This window comes from Thyridium curvatum (genome assembly GCF_004353045.1).
Source record: "Thyridium curvatum strain D216 chromosome Unknown NODE_71_length_214541_cov_85.463701, whole genome shotgun sequence".
Taxonomy (NCBI): Eukaryota; Fungi; Ascomycota; class Sordariomycetes; order Thyridiales; family Thyridiaceae; genus Thyridium; species Thyridium curvatum.
This window is the reverse complement of record NW_022156826.1, coordinates 153190-179331: the sequence shown is the minus strand read 5'-3', so window position 1 is coordinate 179331 and position 26142 is coordinate 153190. Positions and strand designations below refer to the sequence as shown.

At 55.7% G+C, this 26142-nt stretch overlaps 8 protein-coding genes across 8 annotated transcripts; 5 read left to right on the top strand and 3 right to left on the bottom strand.

Moving 5' to 3' along the window:
* Positions 1 to 1422: 1422 nt before the first annotated feature.
* E0L32_009641 (uncharacterized protein) lies at positions 1423 to 2517 on the top strand (the record flags this gene model as incomplete). The annotated part of the gene is made up of 1 exon (XM_031144628.1): positions 1423 to 2517. The coding sequence occupies one exon, from the start codon at positions 1423 to 1425 to the stop codon at positions 2515 to 2517; it is 1095 nt and encodes a 364-aa protein (XP_030990648.1).
* Positions 2518 to 3492: 975 nt separating this feature from the next.
* On the bottom strand, positions 3493 to 4918 carry E0L32_009640 (uncharacterized protein; the record flags this gene model as incomplete). The annotated part of the gene is made up of 4 exons (XM_031144627.1): positions 3493 to 4319; positions 4389 to 4545; positions 4605 to 4812; positions 4875 to 4918. The coding sequence occupies 4 exons, from the start codon at positions 4916 to 4918 to the stop codon at positions 3493 to 3495; spliced, it is 1236 nt and encodes a 411-aa protein (XP_030990647.1).
* A 2113-nt stretch (positions 4919 to 7031) lies between these two features.
* Positions 7032 to 7629, top strand: E0L32_009639 (uncharacterized protein; the record flags this gene model as incomplete). The annotated part of the gene is made up of 3 exons (XM_031144626.1): positions 7032 to 7073; positions 7135 to 7285; positions 7361 to 7629. The coding sequence occupies 3 exons, from the start codon at positions 7032 to 7034 to the stop codon at positions 7627 to 7629; spliced, it is 462 nt and encodes a 153-aa protein (XP_030990646.1).
* A 937-nt stretch (positions 7630 to 8566) lies between these two features.
* On the top strand, positions 8567 to 10736 carry E0L32_009638 (uncharacterized protein; the record flags this gene model as incomplete). Its single annotated transcript, XM_031144625.1, has 3 exons — positions 8567 to 8644; positions 8709 to 8904; positions 9127 to 10736. 3 exons carry the CDS (start codon positions 8567 to 8569, stop codon positions 10734 to 10736), a joined length of 1884 nt encoding a protein of 627 aa, XP_030990645.1.
* Positions 10737 to 11746: 1010 nt separating this feature from the next.
* Positions 11747 to 15318, top strand: E0L32_009637 (uncharacterized protein; the record flags this gene model as incomplete). Its single annotated transcript, XM_031144624.1, has 2 exons — positions 11747 to 12063; positions 12174 to 15318. The coding sequence occupies 2 exons, from the start codon at positions 11747 to 11749 to the stop codon at positions 15316 to 15318; spliced, it is 3462 nt and encodes a 1153-aa protein (XP_030990644.1).
* Positions 15319 to 15932: 614 nt separating this feature from the next.
* Positions 15933 to 17148, bottom strand: E0L32_009636 (uncharacterized protein; the record flags this gene model as incomplete). Its single annotated transcript, XM_031144623.1, has 4 exons — positions 15933 to 16061; positions 16139 to 16272; positions 16350 to 16939; positions 17093 to 17148. The coding sequence occupies 4 exons, from the start codon at positions 17146 to 17148 to the stop codon at positions 15933 to 15935; spliced, it is 909 nt and encodes a 302-aa protein (XP_030990643.1).
* Positions 17149 to 18419: 1271 nt separating this feature from the next.
* E0L32_009635 (uncharacterized protein) lies at positions 18420 to 21442 on the top strand (the record flags this gene model as incomplete). The annotated part of the gene is made up of 4 exons (XM_031144622.1): positions 18420 to 18474; positions 18656 to 18882; positions 18947 to 21241; positions 21302 to 21442. The coding sequence occupies 4 exons, from the start codon at positions 18420 to 18422 to the stop codon at positions 21440 to 21442; spliced, it is 2718 nt and encodes a 905-aa protein (XP_030990642.1).
* A 1477-nt stretch (positions 21443 to 22919) lies between these two features.
* On the bottom strand, positions 22920 to 24412 carry E0L32_009634 (uncharacterized protein; the record flags this gene model as incomplete). The annotated part of the gene is made up of 2 exons (XM_031144620.1): positions 22920 to 23309; positions 23498 to 24412. The coding sequence occupies 2 exons, from the start codon at positions 24410 to 24412 to the stop codon at positions 22920 to 22922; spliced, it is 1305 nt and encodes a 434-aa protein (XP_030990641.1).
* Between the last annotated feature and the right edge of the window lie 1730 nt (positions 24413 to 26142).

Below are 26142 nucleotides of genomic sequence, written 5' to 3'. Positions count from 1 at the left end.
GGATGCGGGCACCCAGCAGACCCAAAGGCAGGGCCGTCTGTGAATGGCTTTGCCCAAAATCGATCTGGATCCTTCATGCGAAAAGGAGGAGCCTCTACTGAACTCTGCTATCCACCTGTGCCCTCTCTCCCGGGACTGATGGTGCGTACTCCGTATGCATACATGGATGGATGGGCATTGTCGATGCTCGTCGGTATCTCGCGCTCTCTTTCTTTTTTTCCTGGCTCCTGTCGTGTGTCCCGTCATCTATCCATCCATCCATCCATCCTTTTCTCTCTTTCAAAGCAGTCGTCCTTTCGTCCACAGACACCTCTCGTCCTCCTCAACAGCAGGAAGCAGCAGACGTAGCTCTGCTCGGGAAATACATTCATTCTGCGGTGGCTTGCCATCACTCCGTTCTTTGCCGTGTTTGATTGCTTCTTCTCGTCCCATCTGCTTCTCTTTCTGCTTCGACAGAACCTTCCCTTCTAAAAGTGTGGTTACGGTACTCGACTTTCAGCCGTGCTCCCTCTCAGACAAACGTCCCGCTCCGTGTAAAAGTTGCCGAGCCGTGTTTGGTGGTTGTTTTTAACCCTCCTCGCTCTCCCTTCTTTCCTGGTTGCACTACTCGGTCGAGTGTGTTCCAGGTGTTTTGTCACTCGAAACTGTGAAGCACCACCAAGCCGCCGCCCTTGGAGGACGATCAGCCTAAAAACGGTCAAGACCATCTGGCACCTCCTGAACCAAGAATTGCGTTTCCCGCGGGACCGTCACATAGCTTACAAGTCGAAGCTCGTGCTGCTCAAAGGCGCCGGGCACTCTGCCGATCAGAAGGGGTGACAAACGTCACCTCCTTGCTTCATCCGAACACAGCCCTGGCTTGCTAGTGAGCTGTCACCACCAATCGAGCCTCCACTCCTCCCCCCAGATACCGACCACAAACACAGGTGCGACCCGTCAGACTATCTGGTCCTTGCTTTTTCAGTTCGATGCAGCTGTCGACTTAGACGGACCAATCGGTTGCTCCAAGAGGCCCTCCGTGCCTTGGGAACTCGGGTTGCCAGGTTATACATCATATTCGGAAGCCCGGGTGCCTGCATCTCATCCAGGCTACACCAGACTGCATAATTGGTGTGACGCCGCAGCGGACTGCTCATCCAACAAAAACCAATTGCTTCACCGATCTTGTTCAGCTGAACTTTCGCCACCTCTTTGCACACACACCGCACGTCCAAGTCGTCCAGCTCCTTCGTCATGCCTGGTCTAATACCCCTTATGCTGCAGCCCTCGGGGGCGGGCAGCCGGTCCAGCATCGCCTCCTTCCCTTCACCACCTCTTGGCCGGACGCACACTCGTCACCAAAGCGCAGGATCGATTCCGACAGCGATCCCGCTTAGGCCCAGGGTTCTGAGGTATTCTACGCAGCCAGCGCCGCCGCCGACCATGGTGAATCTTCCCTATACCCCTGCCGATTGGAGGCGGACGATGGCAGAGATCAAGAGGCAGCATCAGAGCAAGAGATATCGCGCTTGCTCCGCACGGTGCACCGAGATCCTGGACAACCTCAAGGATCTGACTCGGATCGAGCCTGCTCACCTCATCTATCTTCATTTCTATGCGGCTCACTCGATGGAGATGTGTGCTCGGGCGCTCTTCAACGCCTCGCCCTACAGAGCGCAGCTCCTGGATCAAGCACGCACGCACTACGACCGTGCTGCCGCATTGATTGAGAAGGCAGAAGACTCCGTGACGGCCAAGACGCGCTCAAGCTCTAGGGCGTCCAGCATCTCGAGCTGCCACTCTCCTTCCGGGTCTGTGAGCTCGCAGGCGTGGTCAGTAGACACTGGCATCTCTTCCCCTGCTCGGTCTGTCTGCTCCTTCGAGGACCTCGCTTCCAAGTCCCAGCCCCAGACGCCAGTCTCGCCCGTCCGCCCGATCAAGAAGAAGGTGTCCTTCTCGCTGCCCGAGCCAGAGAAGGAGGAGCCAGTGCCCGAGGCCCCCGTGGAGCCGTTCATCCGTCCCGATTCCCCTACGCTTGGAATCGAGGACGAGTACCTGATGTTTGCCTGCGGGCGCAAGGAGCTGCCCAAGCCACCAGAGCCGGCCGTCCAGGTCGTGCAGGAAGCCGAGGAGGAAGAAGAGGAGGAGACAACCCCGAGGGCGTCGGTCCTGCCGACGAACCCCTTCGACGACGCGCTCGACCAGTTCCACCAGTTCCGCGACTCGTTCGCCCTCCTGGGCTCGGTCAACCGCTACTGCGACCACCTGTCGACGCTCAAGTTCCAGCTGGCCTCGCACTCGTCCAACCTCAACACGCTCCTCGAGGACCCGCGCGCCGAGGACGAGCACCCGCCCCTCGCCGCCGCCGCCGGCACCAGCGCCAGCACCAGGGCCGCGACACCCGCCGGCGACGAGGCGCGCAGCCTCGACAAGCAGGCGCGCATCGAGCGCCTGCGCAGGAACGGCTGGCAGCGGAAGCGCTTCGACCCGCGCCGGTACGAGCAGCTGTGCAACTCCGTCATGGCCGAGATGTCCTGATCTGCCTCTTTCTTCTTCTTCTCTCTCTCCTTCTTTGGGCACCATGCAACGACAGCTGGCCCTTTGTTCATATTACAACTTTTGTCTTTTTTAGCGAACAAACTCACAAGGTACAAAAAAGCATAGCGTAGCATGGATCAAAAATTCCGGGTCCCTGGCCTAATGGCGTTGCATACACAGCACATTCGTATCACAATATTCTTACTGTTTTATAGTTATTTTTCATCTTTTCTTGATCGGATTGTTTAGCTCTTAGGTGGAAACGGAACCTGCTGGCGTTTTCATCTTGTACGGAAAAGTACCCTTCTTTTTGATATACATGTATCACCGGCGCTCTCTGTTTTGCAATCCTGCAAAAGCAAGAGACCTCCTCTTTTTTTCACTGTATGATAGTTGTCATGGTTGGACAGCTTTGAGATGGGGACATGGGCTTAATTTCAAGCTGGGCGTGTGAATCAAGACGATTGAAGAGTTTGACATGAGATCCAAGATGACAAGTGAGACAAGTGAGCATTATTTGTAGATTGTATATCACGATCCGATTTGCCCTTTCCTCGTCCCGAACCGTTCATAAAGTACGGGATGAAATGCCCAAGTCAGCAGAAGGACAATAACCCCTTCGTCCTACCAAGAAGTTACTTTCATTTCCAACATCAAGAACCCAGGAAAAAGGAATCTGAATAATCCGTAGATATATGAAGAGAGAAGCTCAGGCTAGATAGGAGTTCCCGACACACAAAGACGCACACATGAAACTGGTTTCTTTTTCTTCTGCCTTGACAGAACCCAAAAAACAAGCCCTTACAAGGCCACAAAACCGCATCTTCCCAACATGATGATGTAAAGAGATCCCCCCGGTATATCCTGCGCATTCCCCAAGCTTGTCGATGTGATAAAAGCATATGCCACTCAACTCACCTCCTCTCTCCTTGGGACGACATCACCACCCGTAAATGCACCCGACGAAAACCATCATCACCCGTGGAAGCTCCGCCGCTTGACCTCCTTCTCCACCTCCTCGGCGGCCTTGAGCGTCTGCTCCTGCTGCTTCATCTCGCGCACCTTGGCCAGCACGACCTCGCGGAAGATGGCGCCCTTGATCGCCTTGGACAGGTTGCGCTTGCCCGCGCCGCCGCCGCCCTCCTGGCCCGCCGCCGCCGCGTCCGCACCGGCCGATGACGACCCCGACCCCGCCGCCTTGCGCGACTGGTCGGCCGCCCACGTCGCGTCGCCGGGCAGGTCCGAGTGGTCGGCGTCCTCGTCCTCCTGCATCTTGAGCGCCTCGATGCGGTTCGTGAGCTTGACGAGCTCGATGCCGCGCTTGAGGCGCGCCTTGGCCATGAAGGCCTTGATCTCGGGCAGCAGGTTGTGGTCGGTGGCGCTCTCGCCGCGCAGCCAGGGGTGCGCGAGGGCCTGGCCCGACGACCAGCGGTCGTCCGGGTTGGGCTGCAGCAGGTGCATGATGAAGTCCTTGGCGTCCTGCGAGACGTCCTTCCAGTAGCGCTCGTGGAAGACGACCTGGGCCGAGGAGCACTCGTCGATGAGGTCCTGCAGGTTCTCGGAGCGGAAGGGCGAGTAGCCGCACAGCAGCGTGTAGGTGATGACGCCCATCGACCACATGTCGACGGGCTTGCCGTGGCCCTTCTTGAGCATCACCTCGGGCGCGGCGTAGCCGAAGGAGCCGGCCATGGTCGTCAGGACCTCGTCCTTGGAGTCGAGCATCTTTGCGATGCCAAAGTCGGCGAGGACGAGGTCCGAGTCCGGGTTCCGGTTGAGGTAGAGCAGGTTCTCTGGTTTCAGGTCTGGGGACCGGCGTTAGCTTTGTGGCACTTCCTGTGAAAGGGTATGTGTAGAACGTGTGAAGAGCATACCTCTGTGCACGACATTCTTGCTGTGTAGATAGTCGACAGCTTCGAGCACCTGTCTGATGGTTTGAGAAGCATCCTTCTCAGTAAATCGCCCCTGCTCGCAGATCCTGTCGAACAGCTCTCCGCCAGTCGCCAGCTCGGTGACGATGTAATATTTGTCCTACACGGCACAATCAGTCGCTGTGACCTTCGCGTATGCGTATGATCAGTTTCACTCACTCTCGACTCAAACCAGTCAACAAACTTGACAATGTGAGGGTGCTGGAGTCGCTGGAGCATATCCAGCTCGTCGTACACCATGCGCTCGTTGCCCTTGACATTTTTCTTGAGGATAATCTTAATAGCCACCTTGCTGTTAGGGCCGTCCGCCTCCCTGACGATACCGTATGTGCCTGCGCCTAGGGTTCTTCCGAATCGATATTTCGACCTGCGTTGTGTGCCTATGTCAGACTTGGGGATCAATGTGCGGCTGAAGAAGCACCAGCTTACTTCTTGTCGTAACTCTCGGGCTGCCCGTGGAGGCGGTTGAGCATATTGGCGACTAACAAGGCAGATAATGTTAGCCAATTTCCCGAACATTGGGCTATGGGAGCAAACAACGTCTGTAGAACAGCCTGTCTTTTGCAGAGCCTCGTGCGCCGGACTTAAGCCGAGTGCTGGTCGACTTACAACTCATATTGGGGACTCTGGTCGTCTCTCGGTAGGCCGCTAATGGGCTGAAGCTATCCGCCGATTGAAAGCGCGGCGCAACTCGAACTCGACTGAAAAGGCAGTCGGGTTGATAGGCGATGGATGTATGGAGAGACGAGGTAGTTGGTAAGATCGTCCGCGGAGGAGGGAGGTTGAAGAGCACAAAAGTAGTCGAGAAGGCTGCGGATCGGGTTCAGCTGTGCTTGGGCGTGGATGCGATGAGGGGTCGCTGTGCTGTAATACGCGGGGCCCGCTGGTTGGCGATAAGCCTGCCAGGAACGAAGCGACAAAGGGGGGGGGAGGGAGGGGGGAAGAATAAATGCCAATGATATCCGTGACAATGACCGCGATGCTGGCGGGCACAGGATAGAAATAGCAGCACGACCCAGGAAGTGAGGTAAGAAGAGGTAAGCTGGCGAATAAGCCTTATGAGTTTGACTCGGCCTGGTCCGTGAAGCTGTGCACTCCAATACTTGAACGGCATGCAGCAGCGCACCCGCCGACGTGATGATGGGAACCTTGGAAGGGGGGGAAGGTCAGGCCCTCCGCCCACCCAACTGTGACCCATGGGTGCCCCATTGTTCGTCATTCGCTCCCAGGCTAGGACCTAACCTGCCGGCGTCCAGTCCAGCTGGGTCCCGCTAGCATCTGGGCTCCGTCGGCTGGGAGGGCTCCTTTCCAGGGCTGAGGGGCCGGCTAAGAATTGCACAGCCTCGTGGCTGTATAAGGTACAATCTCTATCGTGTTCCTCTCCCCATCATAGGAGATGAACTGGCACAAACGGAGCCACTGGCATATTCTTACTTCATTGGGTAGTTACATGTGGCAGAATTCTCGGAGCTGCCCATGACATGTCAAACGGTGTGGCAAAGAGATGATGACTGCTCCCGACAAGGCGTAACTCTGGGCGGACGCTGGCTGGCAGTTTCATGCTATGGTGTCGGCACCTGTTATTCCTCTTTAAGCAGTGAGACCAACTAAGTAAACGGTACCTGGGCTTACCGATCTAGGTACCTCAAGGTCTCAGGGCATCTTGTTTGCTTGCCCAAGTAAGTACATGATTCGTCGCGCCATCTCTTTACGAGGACATACAGGCACGGAGCAGAGTAGTTCATCACTCACAGGCTCCTACGCCGTTCTTTTCAAGGGAAAGTATGATCACCACGTATGCACCCGCCACTTCGTCCACGACGAAGATGATACGATGCAGACAGACTCGACCTGTTATCGATACTCGCCAATGATGTTTGTGCTCCATACAAGTCCAGGTAGGTAGCTACCTAGGTATGTACTCGGAAACCGACTGAGCAAGCGTCTCTTCAGGCCAGTCACAATGGTTGTGGCGCTTCTCATACTCCTGTCTGCTGGTTGGGCGGACAGGCGAGGACCTTGTCGGGCACGGATCCTGTCGGAGCCTTACCCTGAAGAGGTGGGTTCAGCAGTGGCCCGTCCCAGTCATCCGTGATTGTCTCGACCAGTAAAACCTCTATGCACTCTAGGACCATTCCCAAACAGGCCCTAGCACTAGAGCACAGCGCCCCAACACCTGGGGATGTACTCGGTAGACGCTATCTGGCAGGTCACATCACCACACGGGACTGTGCCTAAAAGCTCCAGTACTTAGACCTGATAATCACAAGACATCTTCTTGTCCTGATTCTTAACCCAAGGCCCTTACCACCGGGAGCCGTGATCCCTGGCTGCATCGTCCTTTTATTTTATTTTCTGCATCTCTTCGCCTTTCCTTTGCACCTCAGTCTCCGTCGCTCAACCCACCTAGAGCCTTGAAAGATCAATCTTCTTCTTCTCGTCTGAGAGCTCCTTCTCGGCCAGCTAGCCCCGCCAACCCTCGATCTAGTTACCCCACAGTGTTCACGACATCCATCCTTCTCTTCTGCCTACTGCTGTTGATCCCTAAAGCACTTTCAGTGCGAACATCCTACCGGATATTGCGATATGGCCTTCGCTACCAAGAGGTTGCAGAAGGAACTTGTCAAGGTAGGAATCCCTTCTCTTGATGAGGACTGTGGATTTCTTCCGCTCACCCAAGTCGCGTTAGATTCACCATGGCCTCCCGCCAGGCATCGAGCTAGTTTCATCCGACAACCTCGAGGAGTGGCATCTTGATATTCGGGTTCTCGACCAGAACCCGTTGTATCTAAACCAGATATACAGACTGAAGTTCAAGTTCAGCTCGTCATACCCGATTGGTACGTCTCGAACCGGGGGCGTAGTCGATCTGTTGCGACGTTCGCCCGGGAAAAAGCTAACAACCGCCCCCCCAGAGCCGCCCGAAGTCGTGTTTGTGAAGCTGCCCGACCGTCCAATCCCTATGCACCCCCACATCTACTCCAACGGCATCATCTGCCTGGATCTTCTCGGCCAACAAGGATGGAGTCCAGTGCAGAACGTTGAGAGTGTCTGCATGAGCATCCAGAGCATGCTGACCGGCAATTCCAAGAACGAGCGGCCCCCCGGCGACGAAGAGTTCGTGCGCGGTAACCGGCAACGACCCAGAGACATCGACTTCTACTATCACGATAACACCGTCTGATACATGAGATGCTGGGGAGGCTCCCGCCTCTTTCACCAAATCCCTCGAGCTGGCGCTTAGCGAATTGGTTATTCTTGCACATAGAGGGTTGGTGTTTGTCAATGCATGTTTGGATTCAGACAAAAGGGTATTCACACAGGAGTTGCGGTCATTATGGGATCGGATATTACGACTTTTTTTTTTTTGCACCGCGGCGTCACCCGCGAACTACAACGGCAGCATCTTGGGAAAGCGAGTGGATTTCGGCATATTTCTTCTCCATTGAGCTGTTCGATTTGGTACTGATCGAAGAGCTATCACGACCCTGCCCAGGATTAGTCTCGAATGAATCGCCTCCTACTGAGCGGGAGAGACTTATCTGCTCCTGCATCTTCTGTGGCACCGTAATAAGTGGGATGTGGAATTGGAGTCATCTGCGGTTTTCTCTCTGGGCTAGGTTGTCTGACATATGTGGTGAATACAGGGACAAATGCGTGGTGTTTTACAAACTTGATGAAGTAGTCCAACGACAGAACTAGGATCGGGACGAGTTTACACAAACTCTGGTCTTTGACCATACGGTCGAGATGCAGCATGTCAGTAATTCATAAAGTCATACATCTAAGTTTCGACAGAACGGTCTATCCTGTAGTTATTAATCTTGATCTTTCGTATCCTTGCTTGATGGGTGCCTTGCTAGAGCACAGGGGCGCTTTGCGCGTACCTACATTACGCATTACGGAGTACCCTGAGGTGAGCGGGCGTGGAGATCGACACTAATTTAGTGCGACTTGCCAGGTAACTACCTAGGTACAATACTGAGCTGGTGACGTCCCCGCCTCGGAGCTCCAATTTCCAAATCCCCATTTCCAACTGCAACATCGACAAACACCTCAACAGCTAAGCGCTCCGTCCAGCTTTATTCGACGGCCCGCGCCATCCTCATGGAGAGCGCACAATGGCTCCTCATGTAGGGTTTGACAGTGGCCAGATCAGGGACAAGGCCCGAAAGGACCTCCTGTATCTCCTCGAGGGCGTAAGTACGGCTGCACTCACCGTTGCATGTTGCGCCCGCCACGGCTCTGACTAGGCTGCTGTAGGTGCGCGGAAAGAAGAACATAGTCCTTGAGAAGTGCCTTGCAGGCCCGGTAGGGACCTTTGTCAAGGTTTCGACTCTGCAAGACTACGGGGTCGACAAGTTCTTTTTCCTCGAGAACAAGAACGCCGACACCAGCCAGCGTAATGTAGTCTTCATCGCCCGCGGCGAATGCGGCCGCCATGCTCAGACAATTGCCGGTCAGTCATACAATAACCTGCCTCCGTCCATAATCATGCTATGTCTATGAGATATCATACCCCAGTTTCCCACACACACACAGATGGGCTTAAGGTTAAGCTCACTCATTGTCGTGGATCAACCCGTGCCTGACCTCACCAAAGCGATCCAACCTCCAGCACCATTCTAGTCGCTCAGTCATGCAACTGGTATGAGCATATCTCATGCTGACACTATCGTAGACCAGATTCGTCGACTCCAACGTGAGAGCCAAACTGGCCATGAGTTCCACATCTTCTGGGTGCCGAGACGGACGCTGGTGTCGGACAAGCTCTTAGAGGAGGCCGGCGTCCTCGGCGATGTCAATATTGCAGAGCTTCCACTATACTTTTTCCCCTTGGAGAACGATGTTCTCTCGCTCGAACTCGAGGATTCGTTCCAAGACCTATACCTGTCCAAGGATCCGACACCTACCTTTCTCCTTGCCAAAGCCCTGATGGAGGTCCAACAGAAGCACGGCCTGTTCCCACGCATGATCGGCAAAGGCGACAACGCGAAGCGTGTAGCTGAACTGCTTTCACGCATGAGGCAGGAACTCCTCGCTGGCGAGGATGCGCACGAAACCAACAGGGTCGGTCTGAGCCCAAGTACCACCATGGAGAGCGTCATCATAATCGACCGCGAGGTCGACCTCGTCACCCCGCTACTAACTCAATTAACATACGAAGGCTTGATAGATGAAGTATTCGGTATTCAGAACAACCAGACTGAGGTGGACTCAACTATCGTCAGCGCCTCATCTCAATCCGCTTCGCAGAGCACATCAAGCGCAGTCGACACCGATACGCAGTCAAGGAAGCGAAAAGTCCAGCTTTATTCTTCTGACAAGCTCTTTGAGCAGCTGCGAGATACAAATTTTGCCATTGTCGGAACCCTACTCAACAAGGTCGCTCGACGTCTGGCAAGCGATTACGAGAGCAGACACAACACAAAAACCACAGCCGAGCTGAAGGCTTTTGTACAAAAACTGCCCGGTTATCAAGCCGAGCAAGCGAGCCTACATATTCATACCGGATTGGCCGAAGCGATCATCAAGTACACGAGGACGGATGAGTTTAGCAGCCTCTTGGAGGTGCAACAGAATCTCGCTGCTGGTGCAGATCCGTCGACTCAATTTGAAGCGATTGAGGAGTTGATCGCTCGGGATACGCCCTTGCCAGAGGTTCTTCGCCTGCTTTGCGTTTACTCATGTATCTCTGGCGGGATTAAGACGAAGGAGTTTGACCACTTCCGGCGACTTGTCCTTGAAGGCTATGGCTACCAGCACCTCCTCACGCTTCAGAATCTGGAGAAGCTGCAGATGTTTCTTTCACGATCGTCGCCATTAGCATCGATGATTCCAATGGCGGGCTCTGCCGGCACTACGGGCACCAAGACCAACTACACCTACCTGCGGAAGCAACTGCGACTGATCGTGGACGAGGTGAACGAGCACGACCCGAACGACATTGCCTACGTATATAGCGGATACGCTCCCCTTTCTATACGTCTCGTCCAGTGCATCCTCCAGAAGCAATACCTCCTGACAATAACCAAAGGCAACGGTGTTACGGGGGGCACGCAGGGCTGGAGGGGGTTTGACGAAGCAGTCAAGCATGCCCGAGGCCAAACATTCGACGAGCTGCAGAAGGGTGAGGATAAGGCCGTCAAGGCGCGGGCACTTTTGTCTGGCAATGGCAACAAAAAGACCGTGTTTGTCGTTTTTGTTGGCGGCGTTACGTTCACGGAGATTGCGGCTCTTCGCTTCATTGCGAAGCAGGAGGAAGGTTGGTTCCCAAGCACGACTTTGTGAATCATATGAATTGCACAAGCTGACAGATTCCTAAACAGAAAAACGGAACATCGTCATCTGTACCACCTCGATCATTAGCGGAGGGAAGATTATCCAGGCAGCTATGGAGACTGGGTCATTTCAGAAAGAGAGGGGGAACCAAAGCTCATGACGAACCTTTACACCCTGGGAAGCTCGAGAAGAAAGGCGCAAGGATCATACGCCGGGACAATCTTTCCTGCTGTAGAGAATCTTCGTGGCAGCGGGCCCAAGCATATATATACCCACGGAGGAGGAAGAGGACTTGCTCATAGAGAATCATAGAGAATGGCGACGGGTTGTGTCCATTGCCAGGACTTACCGATTACTGAAGGCTTCCCGCCTTTCTCGCCGTTTGTCACGATAACTCAAGAGTAGTAATAGTAAACAGCCGCATGATATCGTAATATGAGCACAGATTCTTTTCGATTGCCATCATCAGTTCGGAGGCGGACGGGCTGTGGAGGGGGGTTCGGGTTGCTCGTCCGGGCACTCACGTGATACGCTCTTGAATCGTATCAGTTTTCTGGGCCGGGATGGCTCGACTTGAGTATCAACCTCAACAATTGAGTAAATATACCAAGGAAGGAACATTACTTTCCGGCCTCTATTTCACATTTTCGTCTGCTCGCTGCGACCTCTGCAATCGAACGATCCATAGGGGCCGGCACCCAGTCTTCATCTAGACTTCGTACAGGGCATATGTCCAGGTGAGTCTCATTCGCACTGTGCGGGTGATTGAAGCATGGCTCTCACAAGTCTTATATCCCGACTAAATGTAACAAAAGTGCCCAGGCTCTGAAGCTGACAGGCCGTATGCAGATCACCCCATATGGACTCATAAACATTGGACATGATACATCAATAATACGGGGTGGTGTGGGCTGTGATACTTTGCATGGAACCAGACAGTTGGCCGGCCTGTCGATGCCCGCCCCCTTCCTCTTATATCAACTGAACCGCTCCGATCCCACAAGCCGAAACTAGATACGATGAGATCCAGCTTGCGGGACCGACCCGGAAAAGACAGTGGACTTGGAAAGCGGCTTCTCAAACCCACGCATAGGACGAAATCTCACCCTTCAAAGATCCTGCCCTCCGCCATCAACGCTAGTCTCGCCAAACCTTTGTCCCCCGCAACTAGCATATCGGATATCTCGCCGACCCCCGAGTCCTTTCACAGTTCATGGGCCGATAACACGGAAGAAATAGTGCCCGAGATCATCGTTTGTACGGATGATATGGATATCATAGACATGGACAGCAGCCCGGAGCCTGAGCCCGCAGAGACCTTGCAGGAGCCTGCCCAGTAAGCCCTTCCAGTTGACTTACGCCATGTGTGATGTTGTCTTTATGAGACTTGAAATTTCTTGTGCCCCTTGATCATTTGGTTCTGAGTTGACACGGCTTAATGTGCAGTAACGCCACCGATGAGAAGCCGCCTGTGGTGGAGAAGCCGGCCGTCGAGGAACCGATGGTGGAAGAGTCTACTGTTGAGGAACCAGTGGTAGAAAAACCTGCTGTTAAAGAACCAGTGGTGGAAACGCTCCCTGCTGCGGAACCAATTCTGGAAACTCCTCAGCTGTCCGCCGTGGTTGGGGAGGCTGGGACATCACTTGACTCTTCCTTGTCGGTTTTGACAGAGCAATCCGAGCTGTCATCCATTCCGTCTACCAAGGCTACCACCCCTGTCGACGTCGACAGCTCGAAGGACAACGGAGCGCCTTCTACACCGCAGCCGATCCCCGCTCCTGTCCCCGTCTCCGTTGTCGAGAAGCGCCCTGTCGCCAGAAGACGCTTCAATGTGCGCCCCAGGGTATCCATCCCCGTGGACCTGACACCTCAGGACTATGCCATTCAATGCGTGGCTGCTGCTGAGTCGTCGAGGCTGAACCCATACGCTCTGCACAACGAGGAGTACACGCTCCTGCGCAATCATATCAGCCATGCACAAGTCACGACATACCTGAACATCAGAAACGGCATTTTGCGATTATGGATCTCGAATCCCCAAATGAGTGTCCGTCGAGAAGAGGCCGTCGGCTGTGCCCGTGACGTGAGGTGGTTTGACGTGGCAAGTGTCTGCTATGACTGGCTTGTCCGACGTGGATATATCAACTTTGGCTGTGTGGAGGTACGACAATCGCGCAAGAAGCCGTCCAAGGAAGGCCCACTGAAGAGAAGAAAGAGAATCGCTGTCATCGGTGCGGGTATGTCCGGCCTCGGTTGTGCCCGGCAGCTGGAAGGCCTCTTCAAGCAGTATTCCAGAAGACTTTCAGAGCTCGGGGAAGAGCCACCAGAGGTCATCGTCCTGGAAGGACGGAACCGAGTGGGTGGGAGGGTATACTCTCGAGCATTTCAGGCAAAGCCAGAGAAACCTGCCCCTGGATTCGAAGACAAGAGGTGTACTGCTGAGATGGGTGGAATGATTATAACAGGGTTCGATAGGGGTAACCCAATGGACATACTCGTGAGAGGCCAGCTTCACCTTGGATACCACGCCCTGCTTCCCGAGACTACCATTTACGACTCGAATGGCAAACCAGTGGATTCGGTCCGAGACCTCGCAGTGGAGAAGCTCTACAACGATTGCCTGGATCGTGTGAGTGAATACAAATTCAAGGCCGCACCTTCAAAAGTTATTGAGGGCAACAGGGATCTGATGGATGAGGGCAAGGACAGCTCTGCGGAAGTTGTGAAGAGCATCAGTTACGTTGAGGAGACCACGGCGGCGCAGCCATATGCCCCGTCAGTCGCTCAACAGAACGTTTCCTCTCCCGTGAGCCTCGTCCCAGTATCGTCAGACCGGGTTACGGGCCGGATGCACATGGAGCCTGGTACTCCGGGCAGCCTGAAAGCTGCCTACAAGGCGAAGCTGATGGGCTGGGCTCTGAAAGCTGGCGCAAGTGAGGATAAAGATCTGGACCTCGAATTTTCGACCAAGGCGCCCAATGCAACACTTGGGTCGGTAGTAGACGATGCTATCATGCAGTACAAAGACGTGGTGGATCTCAACTCCCAGGACTTTCGCCTCATGAACTGGCATATCGCAAATCTGGAGTACAGCAACGCCATTGATTACAGCCAATTAAGTCTCCAAGGATGGGATATCGATGCTGGCAATGAATGGGAAGGCAAGCACACCATGGTTGTCGGAGGCTACCAGACGGTACCTCGAGGCCTTGCGCTGTTGCCGTCCCCTCTTAAGATTCGGCAACGATCACCAGTCAAGAAGATCAAGTACAGCACAGACAGCTCGCATCAAGCTACTGTCGAGTGTGAGGACGGCTTCGCGGTAGAGGCCGATTATGTTGTGAACACAATACCGCTAGGCGTCCTCAAACACGGCAACGTCGAGTTCGATCCTCCGCTCCCCACATGGAAGTCGGATGTCGTTAACAGGCTTGGCTTCGGCGTGCTCAATAAGCTGGTACTCGTCTACAAGGAAGCGTTCTGGGACGAGGACAGAGACATTTTCGGAGTGCTGCGAAACCCGAAGAATCGTTCTAGTCTCAACCAGCGTGACTATGCATCTCAAAGGGGGCGTATGTTTCAATGGTTCAATGTCACGCACACCACGGGCATGCCCTGCCTCATTGCTTTGATGGCAGGCGAAGCTGGCTTCGACACTGAGCAGAGCTGCAACGATGACTTGCTCAATGAAGCCACGGACGTATTGCGCAGCGTCTTCGGGGCAAGAGTGCCAGCGCCGCTAGAGTTCGTTGTGACAAGATGGACTTCGGACAAGTTTGCTCGGGGCAGCTACTCTTCCGCCGGCCCCGATATGAAGGCCGACGACTACGATGTCATGGCGCGCCCGATCGGCAACCTGCACTTTGCCGGTGAGCACACCATCGGCACCCACCCGGCCACCGTGCACGGAGCCTACATGTCTGGCCTGCGAGCGGCCTCCGACGTCCTGGAAGCCATGCTGGGACCCATCGAGGTGCCCGAGCCCCTGATCCGGCCCCGGGAGTCCGCCTCGCTCTCCTCCCTCAAGCGCAAGGCCTCCGAGGACGCCGACCGCAAGGACCCGCGCCAGGCGCGCCTCGAGGCCTACGAGGCGGAGGTCTGGCAGCACATCCACGCCCGCCTCGGCGACCGGCCGCTCAAGCCGCCCAAGCTGGCCGGCAACGCGTACCTGCTCTTCAACAAGGCCAACTTTGACGCGGCGCGCCGGCGGTGCGAGGAGGGCCGCCGCCCGGGCAAGGGCAAGCCCGTGCCCAACGAGGTGCGCGTCATGACGTCCAAGATGTGGAGGGAGGCCGGGCCCGAGGAGCGCGCGCCGTACGAGCGCCAGGCCGAGGAGCAGAAGAGGAGCTACGCCGAGGCCGTGGCCGCGTTTGGCGCCGCGGCGGCCGAGTGGGACGCGCGGGCGCTCGAGGTCCGGGCCGAGTACGAGAGGGAGCGTCCTAGCGTGCCTGGCCCGGAGGAGGTCGCTGCTCTGGCTTCTGCCGCTGTTGCTGGTGCTGCGGATGCGGACAGGGGCGGCAGGAGGAGGACCAAGGCTGCGGTCGGGAGCTACGCGGAGAGCGATAGCGATGTCGAGATGGAGGAGGCGTAGAGCATGCCTCTACGTGTGTGTGTTTTCTTGTTCAGGTCTGACTTGTGTGTATGTGTGTACTTTTTTCTGTAATGATTGCTTTTTGAAGGTGGAAAAACAAAATGGCGTCTGTGTAGTGGTGGAGATGGCTTTGATACATGAGCTACTCTCTTCGTCGTGGGAGTCTCGAGGGATCGATTCTTGGTCAATGACTGGCATTGCCCACGCTTGGCGCACACAATGGACCAGGTTCATTGCATCAATACAGATGATGATAATTATTCTTAACCCGAATCACTGGACACATGCTCGAATGTATGTACCCGGGTGGGAAGTGTGCACACAAGAGGACGTTTTGAAATTCAAAAGTAAAAACGGCTTTATTCTACGGTTTCTTTGGTACAGATATGGACAAGATGGGAGAAAGCTATATGGATAGAACCTCTCTCATCTCCTGTCCAAAGAAGGGCCTTGAGGGATGTCTTTGATACAAAGGGAAGGTAGAACAAAGCTCTTCTTTTTTCCATCTTCGACCTCTCACCCACACTCGCTCGCATGCTCACGCCAGAAGCCTCCTTTTCTTCCACTGAGGCCCACCAACCAAACCACTGCGACTCAACCCGAAAAACTGTTTTTTACATGTCGGCCGAGGCGGTGGCACCAGTGATAATCTCCACCAGCTCGCCAGTAATGACGGCCTGGCGAGTACGGTTGAAGAGAATCTGGTACTTCTGGATCATGTCACCAGCGTTCTTGGAGGCGTTCTATATCGTACACATGTCAGTCTCCAGATACCAATACAACAGAACTCCTTAAGCACATCGTCGGTGTGAGCACTTACATCCATAGCGTTGCGGCGGGCAGACTGCTCGCAGGCGTGGCCCTCGGCCAGAGCCCAGTAGAGGGAGTTGGCAAGGGCGTACTCGCGCAGGTTGGAGAGGAGCTCCTCGTCGACCTCGAAGGCAGAGAAGTTGGCTATTGCGTAGAAAAATCGCGCATCAGTATCGCGTTCGAACATCATGTCCATTCACAGGGAAAGCGGTAGAACTCACGAGAAGCAGCGATGGCCTCCTCGGAAAATGCCTCAATGGTGGCAGCCTCGTAGGTCTGGGCGTTAATGAACTTGTTGTAGAGGATCTTGATGGAGGCGTACTCGGTGGGCAGCTGGACGACCTGGTCGGCGACGGCCTGGGCGTCGGCGAAGGTGGGGACGTCCTTGCCAACACCGGCGAAGTTGAGGACGATGTCGCGGGCGTTGGTGCGCTGGAGCTGGGATCGGCACTTCTCGCCGAGGATGACGAGGTCGGCGTTGGCGCCGTCGGCAAAGTGGCGGCGGATGTAGCGGGACAGACCGGAGTGAATACCGCCGCAGAGGCCCTTGTCGGAGGAGCAGACGATGTAGAGGGTCTTCTTCTCCTCGGCGGACTCGAGGGGCTTGGTCTCGGCGGACTCGAAGACCTCGTTGGAGGTCTGGCCGTACTTGCGGGAGTCGGTCATGGCGCGCTGGGCGCGGGTGAGCTTGGTCGAGGCGACGATCTTCATGGTGTTGGTGATCTTCTCGATGTTCTTGATGGACTTGAGGCGGCCCTCGATCTCACGGAGCGTGGCGTAGCCGGCGGCGGTGCTCGGGGCAGCCGCGACACTGTAGGACGGCACATCAGGTCAGTCACACACATTGCCCATCTCACGCATTGAATCTCCAGATATCCTGCAGTCCGTCTTTCTTCTTGTCTACCTCTGCAAGTTTCACGTTCCTCCTCTTCCCGATTGATCGCGGCGGCGGTGTTGGACGTACCGAGAAGGAACCGAAGCCCCAGCTCTCAGAGCTGGCCTGGCAGCTCGGGACAGCATCTTGGCGGTGGTGGAGGGTTAAGGGGGGGAGCGAGCGCGAGCCTCTGCCAACGGTGGCTCAATTGACCACGGTTATATCAGAATCAATTGAACTTGATCCTGACTGATGCGAAGGAGGGGGCCCGGTTGAGAGGGGATGCGTCGTTGGGGATTGAGGTCTATTGTCGCTTCTTGCTCCAGTCTCGCTATTTTCTTCAAATTGGCTCCTTGAGCCGCCGGCAAGAGTTCGGAACTGGGTTAGCGGATACCTCCGCGCCCCACGTGATCAGGCCGGATGGGATTCTAGAGGGGACAGCTGGCTGCCAGTTGTTCTTCCCAGCGCCTCCCCCCACCCGCTGTCGAAGCACTGTGCAGGGTGCACTCTCTGGCCTGGCCCGCTTCCTCGGAGCGATTTGATCAACGTACCACGGTGACAGGCTTTGCGTAGGTGTGCTCTCTAGCCTCTTCTTACATAGTAGATCCATGGAGCATCGGCCTTGGTTGTTTCCTCTGTGGCCATTGTCTGCCGCCCCCAGTCCCGATCGTCTTTGTCCTTTGCACCACTCTCTACTCTCTACTGTACGCACCACACGGCAATTGTCTCGCGTGCTGGGCTGGCCTTTGATTTGATAGCACCCAACCGTAACAATTAAGTGAAAAATAAGCCCGATAAGCCCTGCGTCGCTGCAGGTGGTTGACCACTTACCCGTTGGCGGTACTGGCTGTGCAGAGTATTGATGCCCTGCCCTGTAATACACCTACCTACCTGGCCAGCTCGGTGAATAGGCATTTGATGCAACAATAAGGAAGAAATAATACAAACAAAAAAAAACAGGCCGCCTTGTGATCTCCCGTCCAGTCGCCTCGTCACATCTGCACCCGCTCTCTCTTGGGTGTGTGTTGTTTCTATTATCATCCATCGATGCGGCTGTGGGGCACGTCGTCCTTCGCTAGCTCACTTGGAAGTTAGGCAAATCGAGCCATCGATTTTGACCAAGACACTTCGCCTTTCCTCTTCAAATCCCCCTTCTTCCTCGGTTTCTCACTCCCCAAATCTCTCAATCCTCTCATTTACCCGTGGAGTCTGGGAGGCAAGGCTTCGTCAACAACCCTGCATCGTGGTCTTCCCTTTTTTTCCCGCGTTCCGTGCGCGAAAGCCCTTTTCATTCTCACCAGCCCGCCACCTTAGGCAAATTCTTCCTCGTTCCATCGCCCATCACAACCACGGCTTCCACCACCACCACCACCCACCTTTCACTCGCCTATCACCGATCTCAACCCACGCCCTCACCATGAGCTCGAGCGGTTCTGACGACGATATGCCTCTGGCACGATCCAACGGCCACAGTATGTATTCAGACCCCCATGCATTTTCAGGCTCCTGCAACTTGACGCCACACTGAAGCGCACGCCTTGTTGACGTGGCGGCGGCGCTGGCTCGTGCTGCATTCCACCCTCGCATTCACATCGCACCTGGGCCTCTTCTGCTTGGGCTTTTTCTGAACACATCCTGACTTTTTGATCACAGAGTCAGCTACGAAGGTTTCCCCAGCCGACGACCGAGCCATGGCCAAGTCGCACTCGAAGAATGGCCCTCCTCCGGGTCTTTCTATCCGCAACGGTCCAGTCCATGGCGGCGAGCCTATGGATGTGGACTCGGCAGCCAACGGTACTGCCAAGCGCAAGTCGCGCGCTTCAATTGACAAACGCATTTCCTACAAGGATGAGTCAGACAGTGATGACGGTGCCCCTCTGGTACGCACCCCTTTCTCCCTCTTCCTGGACTCCTCGTTCCCGGTTTGCTGACATGCAGTTGCAGGCCAAGCGCCAGAAGCACAAAGTCGAGGACGATAGCGACGATGAGCCCATCTCGAGAAAGGCCTCGAAACTTCCTCCGTCCATCTACGAGACCGCTCTCCCCGACTCCTCAGATGACGATCAGCCCCTAGGTGCCAAGCTGGCCAAGAAGAAGGCCAGCATCGAGAAACAGGCGGCTCAGGAGGCCAAGGCCATCCGCGCCAACAAGCCTGCTCCCAAGGCGAGAAAGGTCGTCAAGGAAGAGTCTGACGATGACGAGCCGCTCGCAAAGCCCAAGGCCAAGCGGCAATCGAACGGCGTTGCCTCTGCAAAGAAGACCAACGGCGTCAAGAAGATCGAGTCAGACTCTGACGAGCCCATCTCGAAGAAGGCAAAGCCGGCTCCCAAAGGCAAAGCAACTCCTACGCCCAAGAAGGGTGCTAAGGCTGCTGCTAAGAAGGAGGAGAGCGCAGACCCCGGTGATGAGGAAGAGGAGGAAGAGGAGTACCGATGGTGGGATGCGCCCAAGAAAGAGGACGATTCAATCAAGTGGAACACTCTTGAGCACAGCGGTGTCCTCTTCCCCCCTCCTTATGAGCCGCTCCCGAAGCATGTCAGGCTTCACTACGACGGCAAGCCGGTTCATCTTCATCCTGAGGCTGAGGAGGTTGCCGTCTTCTTCGGTTCCATGCTTCACTCTACCCAGAACGTTGAAAACCCTGTCTTCCAGAAGAACTTCTTTGGCGACTTCCAAGAGTACCTGAAAACCACTGGCGGCGCCAAGGATCGTGATGGCAATAAGGTCACCATCAAAGCGTTTGAGAAACTCGACTTCAAGCACATCTTTGAGTACACCAAGGGCTTGAGCGAGGCCAAGAAGGCGCGTTCCAAAGAAGAGAAGAAAGCCGAGAAGGAGGCTAGAGAGAAGGCCGAGGCTCCCTACATGTACTGCAAGTGGGATGGCCGCAAAGAGAAGGTCGGCAACTTCCGCGTCGAGCCTCCAGGACTCTTCCGTGGTCGTGGAGATCATCCCAAGACCGGCAAGGTCAAGAAGCGCGTCATGCCCGAGCAGGTCACCATCAACATTGGCAAGGATGCCAAGGTCCCGACGCCTCCCGCTGGACACAAGTGGAAGACTGTGCAGCATGACAACAAGGCTACCTGGCTTGCCATGTGGCAAGAGAACATCAACGGCAACTACAAGTACGTCATGCTCGCGGCCAACAGCGCTGTTAAAGGTCAGGCCGATTTCAAGAAGTTCGAGAAGGCGCGCGCTCTCAAGAAGTACATCGATCGCATTCGAAAGGACTACACTCGGGAGCTCAAGAGCCAGCTGATGGCCGAGCGGCAAAGAGCGACGGCCATGTACCTCATCGACAGATTCGCGCTCAGAGCCGGCAACGAGAAGGATACCGACAACGAGGCCGACACTGCAGGCTGCTGCTCCCTCAAGTACGAGCACATCACGCTCAAGGAACCCGACATTGTCATCTTTGACTTCCTCGGTAAAGATAGCATTCGCTTCTACGACGAGGTCACTGTGGACAAGCAGGTCTTCAAGAACCTGAAGATGTTCAAGAAGGCTCCGAAGACGACGGGCGACGATATTTTCGACCGCCTGACTACTTCGCAGCTCAACAAGCACTTGTCGAGCTACATGCAGGGCCTGACTGCCAAGGTCTTCCGTACCTACAATGCTTCCTACACCATGTCCAAGCTTCTCCAGGAGCTGCCTCAACAGAACTTGACCATGGCCGAGAAGGTCAAGCTGTACAATGACTGCAACCGCAAGGTGGCCATTCTGTGCAACCACAAGCGTACAGTCGGTGCCTCTCACGAGGCTCAGATGGAGAAGCTCGGCGATCGCATCAAGGGCCTGAAGTACCAGAAATGGCGGACCAAGATGATGATGCTTGACGTCGACCCCAAGCAGAAGAAGCGCAAGGGTGCAGAGTACTTTGAGAAGGACGAAGACCTGACCGAGGAGTGGGTTCTCAAGCACCAAGCCTTCCTGGTCGAGGAGGAGCGCCTCAAGATCACCAAGAAGTTTGAGAAGGAGAACGAGAAGCGCCAGGCCGAAGGTGAGAAGCCCCATCCTGAGAAGGAGCTGAAGGAGCGCCTCAAGGCTGCCAATGAACTCGAGGCCAAGTTCAAGAAGGAGAACAAGTCCAAGAAGGTCGAGGCAGAGGGGAAGGGCCCTACCGTGGAGAAGTTCGAGGCCGCCGTCAAGAAGATCGAGGACCGCATCCACAACATGGAGCTTCAGGCGGCCGACAAGGATGGCAACAAGGAGGTTGCCCTGGGCACTTCGAAGATCGTAAGTTGCAAAAGTACTCTCCATCCGGAAAGAATGACGTCCGGCTAACATGGCTCGCAGAACTACATTGATCCTCGTCTGACTGTCGTCTTCTCCAAGAAGTTCGATGTCCCGATCGAGAAGTTCTTCTCGAAGACCCTGCGTGACAAATTCAACTGGGCCATCCACTCTGTTGGAGACGACTCCACCTGGGAGTTCTGATCCTTTCTCCTGCAATCGCTCGCCCATCAAACGTCTTCTGCACTCGAAACTGGAATCTTTGTGTCATAGTTTATATACTCTGTACAACATCTTACAAATTTCACCCGGGCGGACTCCATGGATATCTGATGCGCCTTGCAAAGGGACTGACCGCAGCGGATGTTGGCAGATCCTTGCAACAACAAATTTCCAGGTGCAGACGCGCGCGAACAACAGTTTTATCAGTTGAGCTATATCTTGCACCCATCATCATTATCACCAAACCCGGCGAACCCGATGCCGGCCGACGTGCGCAGCCTCATGGGCTTTCTTCGCCACATCGTGCTAGCTCCTGCTCGTGCGCAAGGTCAACGACTTTTGAGCTTCGCTGACCTGTACCGCCCGACGCACGATCGCCTCGTCAAGGTTGTTCAGTGACTTGATCAGACTTTGTGCGCTTCCGAGAGAGGGCCAGACGAGCTTGATCGACGGGGGCCGGTACAGGGCTTTTTTTTGGGCATATGGAGGACTAAGCGTTGCATTCAACAGGAGGGGGAGGACCGGCGGAAAAGAGAGGAGAAATTAGAAATTGGGAACCTCAAAAAACAACAGAAAGCATGCTAGATGGGAAGCGATGAGTTAGACCAGATCAATGAATTCGTTTTTCAAATATATCGGCCCTGCAACCTGTGAGGTAACATGTGTTTGTATCCCTTTTTTTCCCAGTTCAGAGGAGGTTCTTGTACACGACTGCGTAGCCGTGCTGTTCAGAGGGGGGGGTCTTGTACATGAGTGTGAAGTTGCATTCATTACTATCAGATGCTCTTATGCATACCTACCTGATATAGCTATCCTGCTGTAAAAGGCTCTTATCCATATATGTACAGACTTTCCTAGGTATAATTGTGGTATCCAGTATCACACTGACCCTACCCTCACTATCATCGTAAACGGCTTTCTTTTTCATCCTCGGGGCAATCTGAACTCGCCGGGACGGCCACATTTTACTCACTCGTGGCTGTGTGTGCTCTGGCCAAATCAGATTGACGATGTATGTTCTCTTGATTACTATTCATACTGCCTACGTACGTCCGTGCAGGAATCATGCTATCTACCACACCCTGTAATACCCAAATTCTATGTGTATGCGTTTGTGCCTCCGTCAGTCATGATCATCCGTCCTCCCGTCATCACAAGACGAAGTAAGGTCTCCGTCCCGATTAAAGAATAATCCCCTATCCATTCTTGCTGAAAAGAACAAGAAGAAGAAGAAGCAGCAAAAGAAACGCCAGCGATGCAAAACAATAAAAAAGTCGTTCATAACCCATCTTATCTCATGTTCTCCGTTGAAAAATAAAAAAAAGCCATTCCTTCTCCCTTCTTTGACGCTCTCTTTCCCCGCCAAGCCATCTTTTTTTTGGGGGGGAGGGGGGAATATGTAGCATGAGGCAAGCGCTTTCTTTCTTTATCGTATGAGGATGATGATGATGAATGGTAATCACACAAGAATATACAGACCCAGCACGCCAGCGGCCGCAGCCAGCGCCAGCCCAGAGACGCGAGCGGCGGCAGCAGCAGCAGCAGCGGAGCTACTCCCGCTCTTGGCGTCGGCCTTGACGGCCAGGCCGCCGACGCCGGCGTCGGGCATGGGCGGCGCGGCGGTGGCGGCCGGGGGCGCGACGAGGAAGCCCTTGCCGTCGTAGCTCTTGGGCAGGGTGGTCCAGCCCGCGGGCACGGTCATGGTGGTCGGGAAGCCCTTGCCGTCGAAGGCGGTGACGGTGACCTGGCCGCCTTGGCCGCCGCTACCGGCGCCGCTACCAGCGCCCGAGCCGGGCTGCGAGGAGGCAGAGGGCGATGGGCCCTGCGAGGAGGGCGGGGTGGGGAGGTCCTGTTCGGCGAGAGGAGAGATACCGGGTTAGTTTTATATTCTTCAATGCTGATTGATGGAGGAGCTTGAAAGCAAATGTGCAACGCACGCACGCAGACGCCATGTAAGTGGGGTGGGGAGGGGAGAGGGGAGGGGAAGAAAGACAGCAAGAAAAAAAAAGCCATTAATCGATTTTCAAACGTACTTACAACAGTCGAGCTGGCCGGCACGATCTTGCCGCTCGGGGTCATGACCCAGCCGCTGGGGATCGAGTTGGCGCCCGACGACGCCGTCGCCACCCACGGCCAGCCGGTCTGCGTCGTCGTGGTGGCGGAGCCGCCGCCCCTGCCGATGCCGCCGGCGGGCACCGAGGGCGACAGGGACGTGGCGGCGGCGGCGGTCGCGGTGACGGTCTGCTGCGCCGCCTTCCCCTTGTTGCCGTTGACCTGGCCGTCGACGGCCACGATGGACTGCCACGTGCCCGACTGGTCGCCGTACTTGTACTGCTTGCCCGTCGAGTAGTCCGACACGACGACCGACTTGACCGTCATGCTGAAGGGGCCCTTGCTGTAGTCGGTCGGGCCCCGGGCCCAGTCGATGGTGCCCGGCGGGTTGGACGGGTCGCCGCCGGACCAGGCGCCGAATTTCACCTGCATGGGCGTCTGCGGGTACTGGCCCTGGGCGTCGGCGAACTTGAGCTCGCGCACGACCGTCTCGCCGACGGACCAGACGATGCGGTCGGCCGTCCAGTCGATGGTGTACTTTGTGAACTGGGCCTGGTTGTTGGGCGCCGGGTTGAACTGGCCGCGGTTGTACGAGCCCGTCTGGCCCTTGCCGAAGTAGTTGGTCTGCATCTCGCCCGCGTCGGCGCCGAGCCACTCGATGTCGACCTCGTCGAGGTCGTCGGACTGCAGGACGAGGGAGCTGACGATCCCGGCCCCCGGGGCGCACTTCATGGTCATCTCGACGCGGCCGAACATGATGTAGAAGACGCTGGCGAGCTGGGGCGCGTCGCCGGGCCGGGCGACGGTGAAGGACACGCCGTCGGGCCCGTAGGTCGGGGCGCCGCCCGAGGGCACGAACGAGTTGACCTCGCCCTTGGTGAAGTCGACGTTGATGGTCATGCCGAGGGCCGTGTCGGCCGGGCAGGACGTTGCTGGGGAAGGGGAGAGATGAGTCAGCAGTTGTCATTCATTGTCTCTCTCTCTCTCTCTCTCTCTGTGTGTGTGTGTTTGATCGAGAGAGAGCTCAGTAAAGACTTACAGTGCAGCGGGTTACACGTCGTCCATGTCTGTGCGGCGACGGGGGCGGTGGTGAGCGCCAGGGCGGCCGCTGCGGCCGTCCGTATTTGCCTCGAGAAGATCATGTCTGTGTCTGCGGGATGGCCGCCAGGGAAAGGACAAGAAAAAAAGATATACAATCGCCCCCAAAAGACGAGAGAAAAAAATACTGTGGCCCTTTTTCTTCGAGGGCGACACAGACACACGCGGCCTCCTATGTATATATGCGGAGGACGGATGGACGGTTGGAGATGGTGGGAACAATGCCTTTGTCGTCGGGGATAGACAAGACTTGGACAGCCGGACCTTGGTCTCGAGGCGTCTAGTGTACCAGAAAGAACAATGGGGGAAAAAGTAACAATCAAGGTTGAGCGGGAAGTCGCATGGGAGAGCATTCCAGAGGAAAGGTTCTTTATGTGGTCTGGATAAATGCGCGGATGTGCTGCTGGGCGTCAGTCATCTCATCCCCAACCTTTCGATTTTACTGCAGACGGACAGCATGGATGCCAGCATGGATGCCAGCATGGATGCATCATCGTATTGTGTCGGGCATACACTCCACCCATTCCATCCGTGACGGGCGAATCCCTGCAGCCCAAGGGTTTGCCAAGATGGTGGGAAGGGGGCCATCTTGTTGCAGGCGTGGGATGATGAAGACATCAAGACTTGCTGGTTCTCCGTGGTGACGAAAGCGAGGAGGTTGGGCGGAGCGCGAAACGAGCCTTTTCCAGCGGGCATAGCAGGGCACGCAGGCCATTGGAGGCTCTGTAGTGGGCGGGCTTCCAGGGAGCGACCCCTGTTTCCCGGTGGGGCCGCTGTGGCTGGCAGAGGCGCCACGCTGGGGCCAAGGCCCTGCTGCAAGCGTAGCGCTGCTGGAGAAGGCGGGAGGCTGGTGCACCCTCTTCATCCATCCATCTTCAGGTGCTTTAGGAGCTCACTGGATGGAAAAAGCCCAAGAGATGCCGGTGCGAACAAACAGGGAGGCCATCATAGAGCGAGCAACCCGGCAGCCAGGAAGACCCAGTCTTGTGCCCACACCTCTCAGACCTCTCAGACATCTCGGTAGCCCTGCCGACCGGACACGCCCCGCGCCCCTCCCCCGATGCGCAGCCGAAAGAGCGGGTCTCAGCGCGGCCTAAGCCCGAGATTGACCTGCTCCTCCGGCACCGCGGAAGCGGGACAGCACAACCTGGTGATGGAAGGGGGCCGAGGGGGTGGCATGCTGGCCTAGATATGGCATGGCATTTCTAGAAGGGCTGCATCGCAACGAGCTAGGCGCAAAGCTTGTCGTGCCGAATTACGTACAGCAAACCAGACAAGCCCATACCGACACGCCTATTCCGGACAAGAGCCACGAATCCCGTGGTCAGCAGGTCCGGTGACGGGGTACGGTGTGAAACCAAGAATGGCCCCCATCGGCTACCCACGGCCAACCCCGCACACCGCTCCAGCGGGCAGCCCTGGAGCCCCCTTTTAAAAGCTGGAGGCATGCATGCTATCAGCTAACACTTATCTCATACCCAACCAGTCAACGATGCTCGCCTTCTAGCATCTCCACATATTACCTAGGTAGC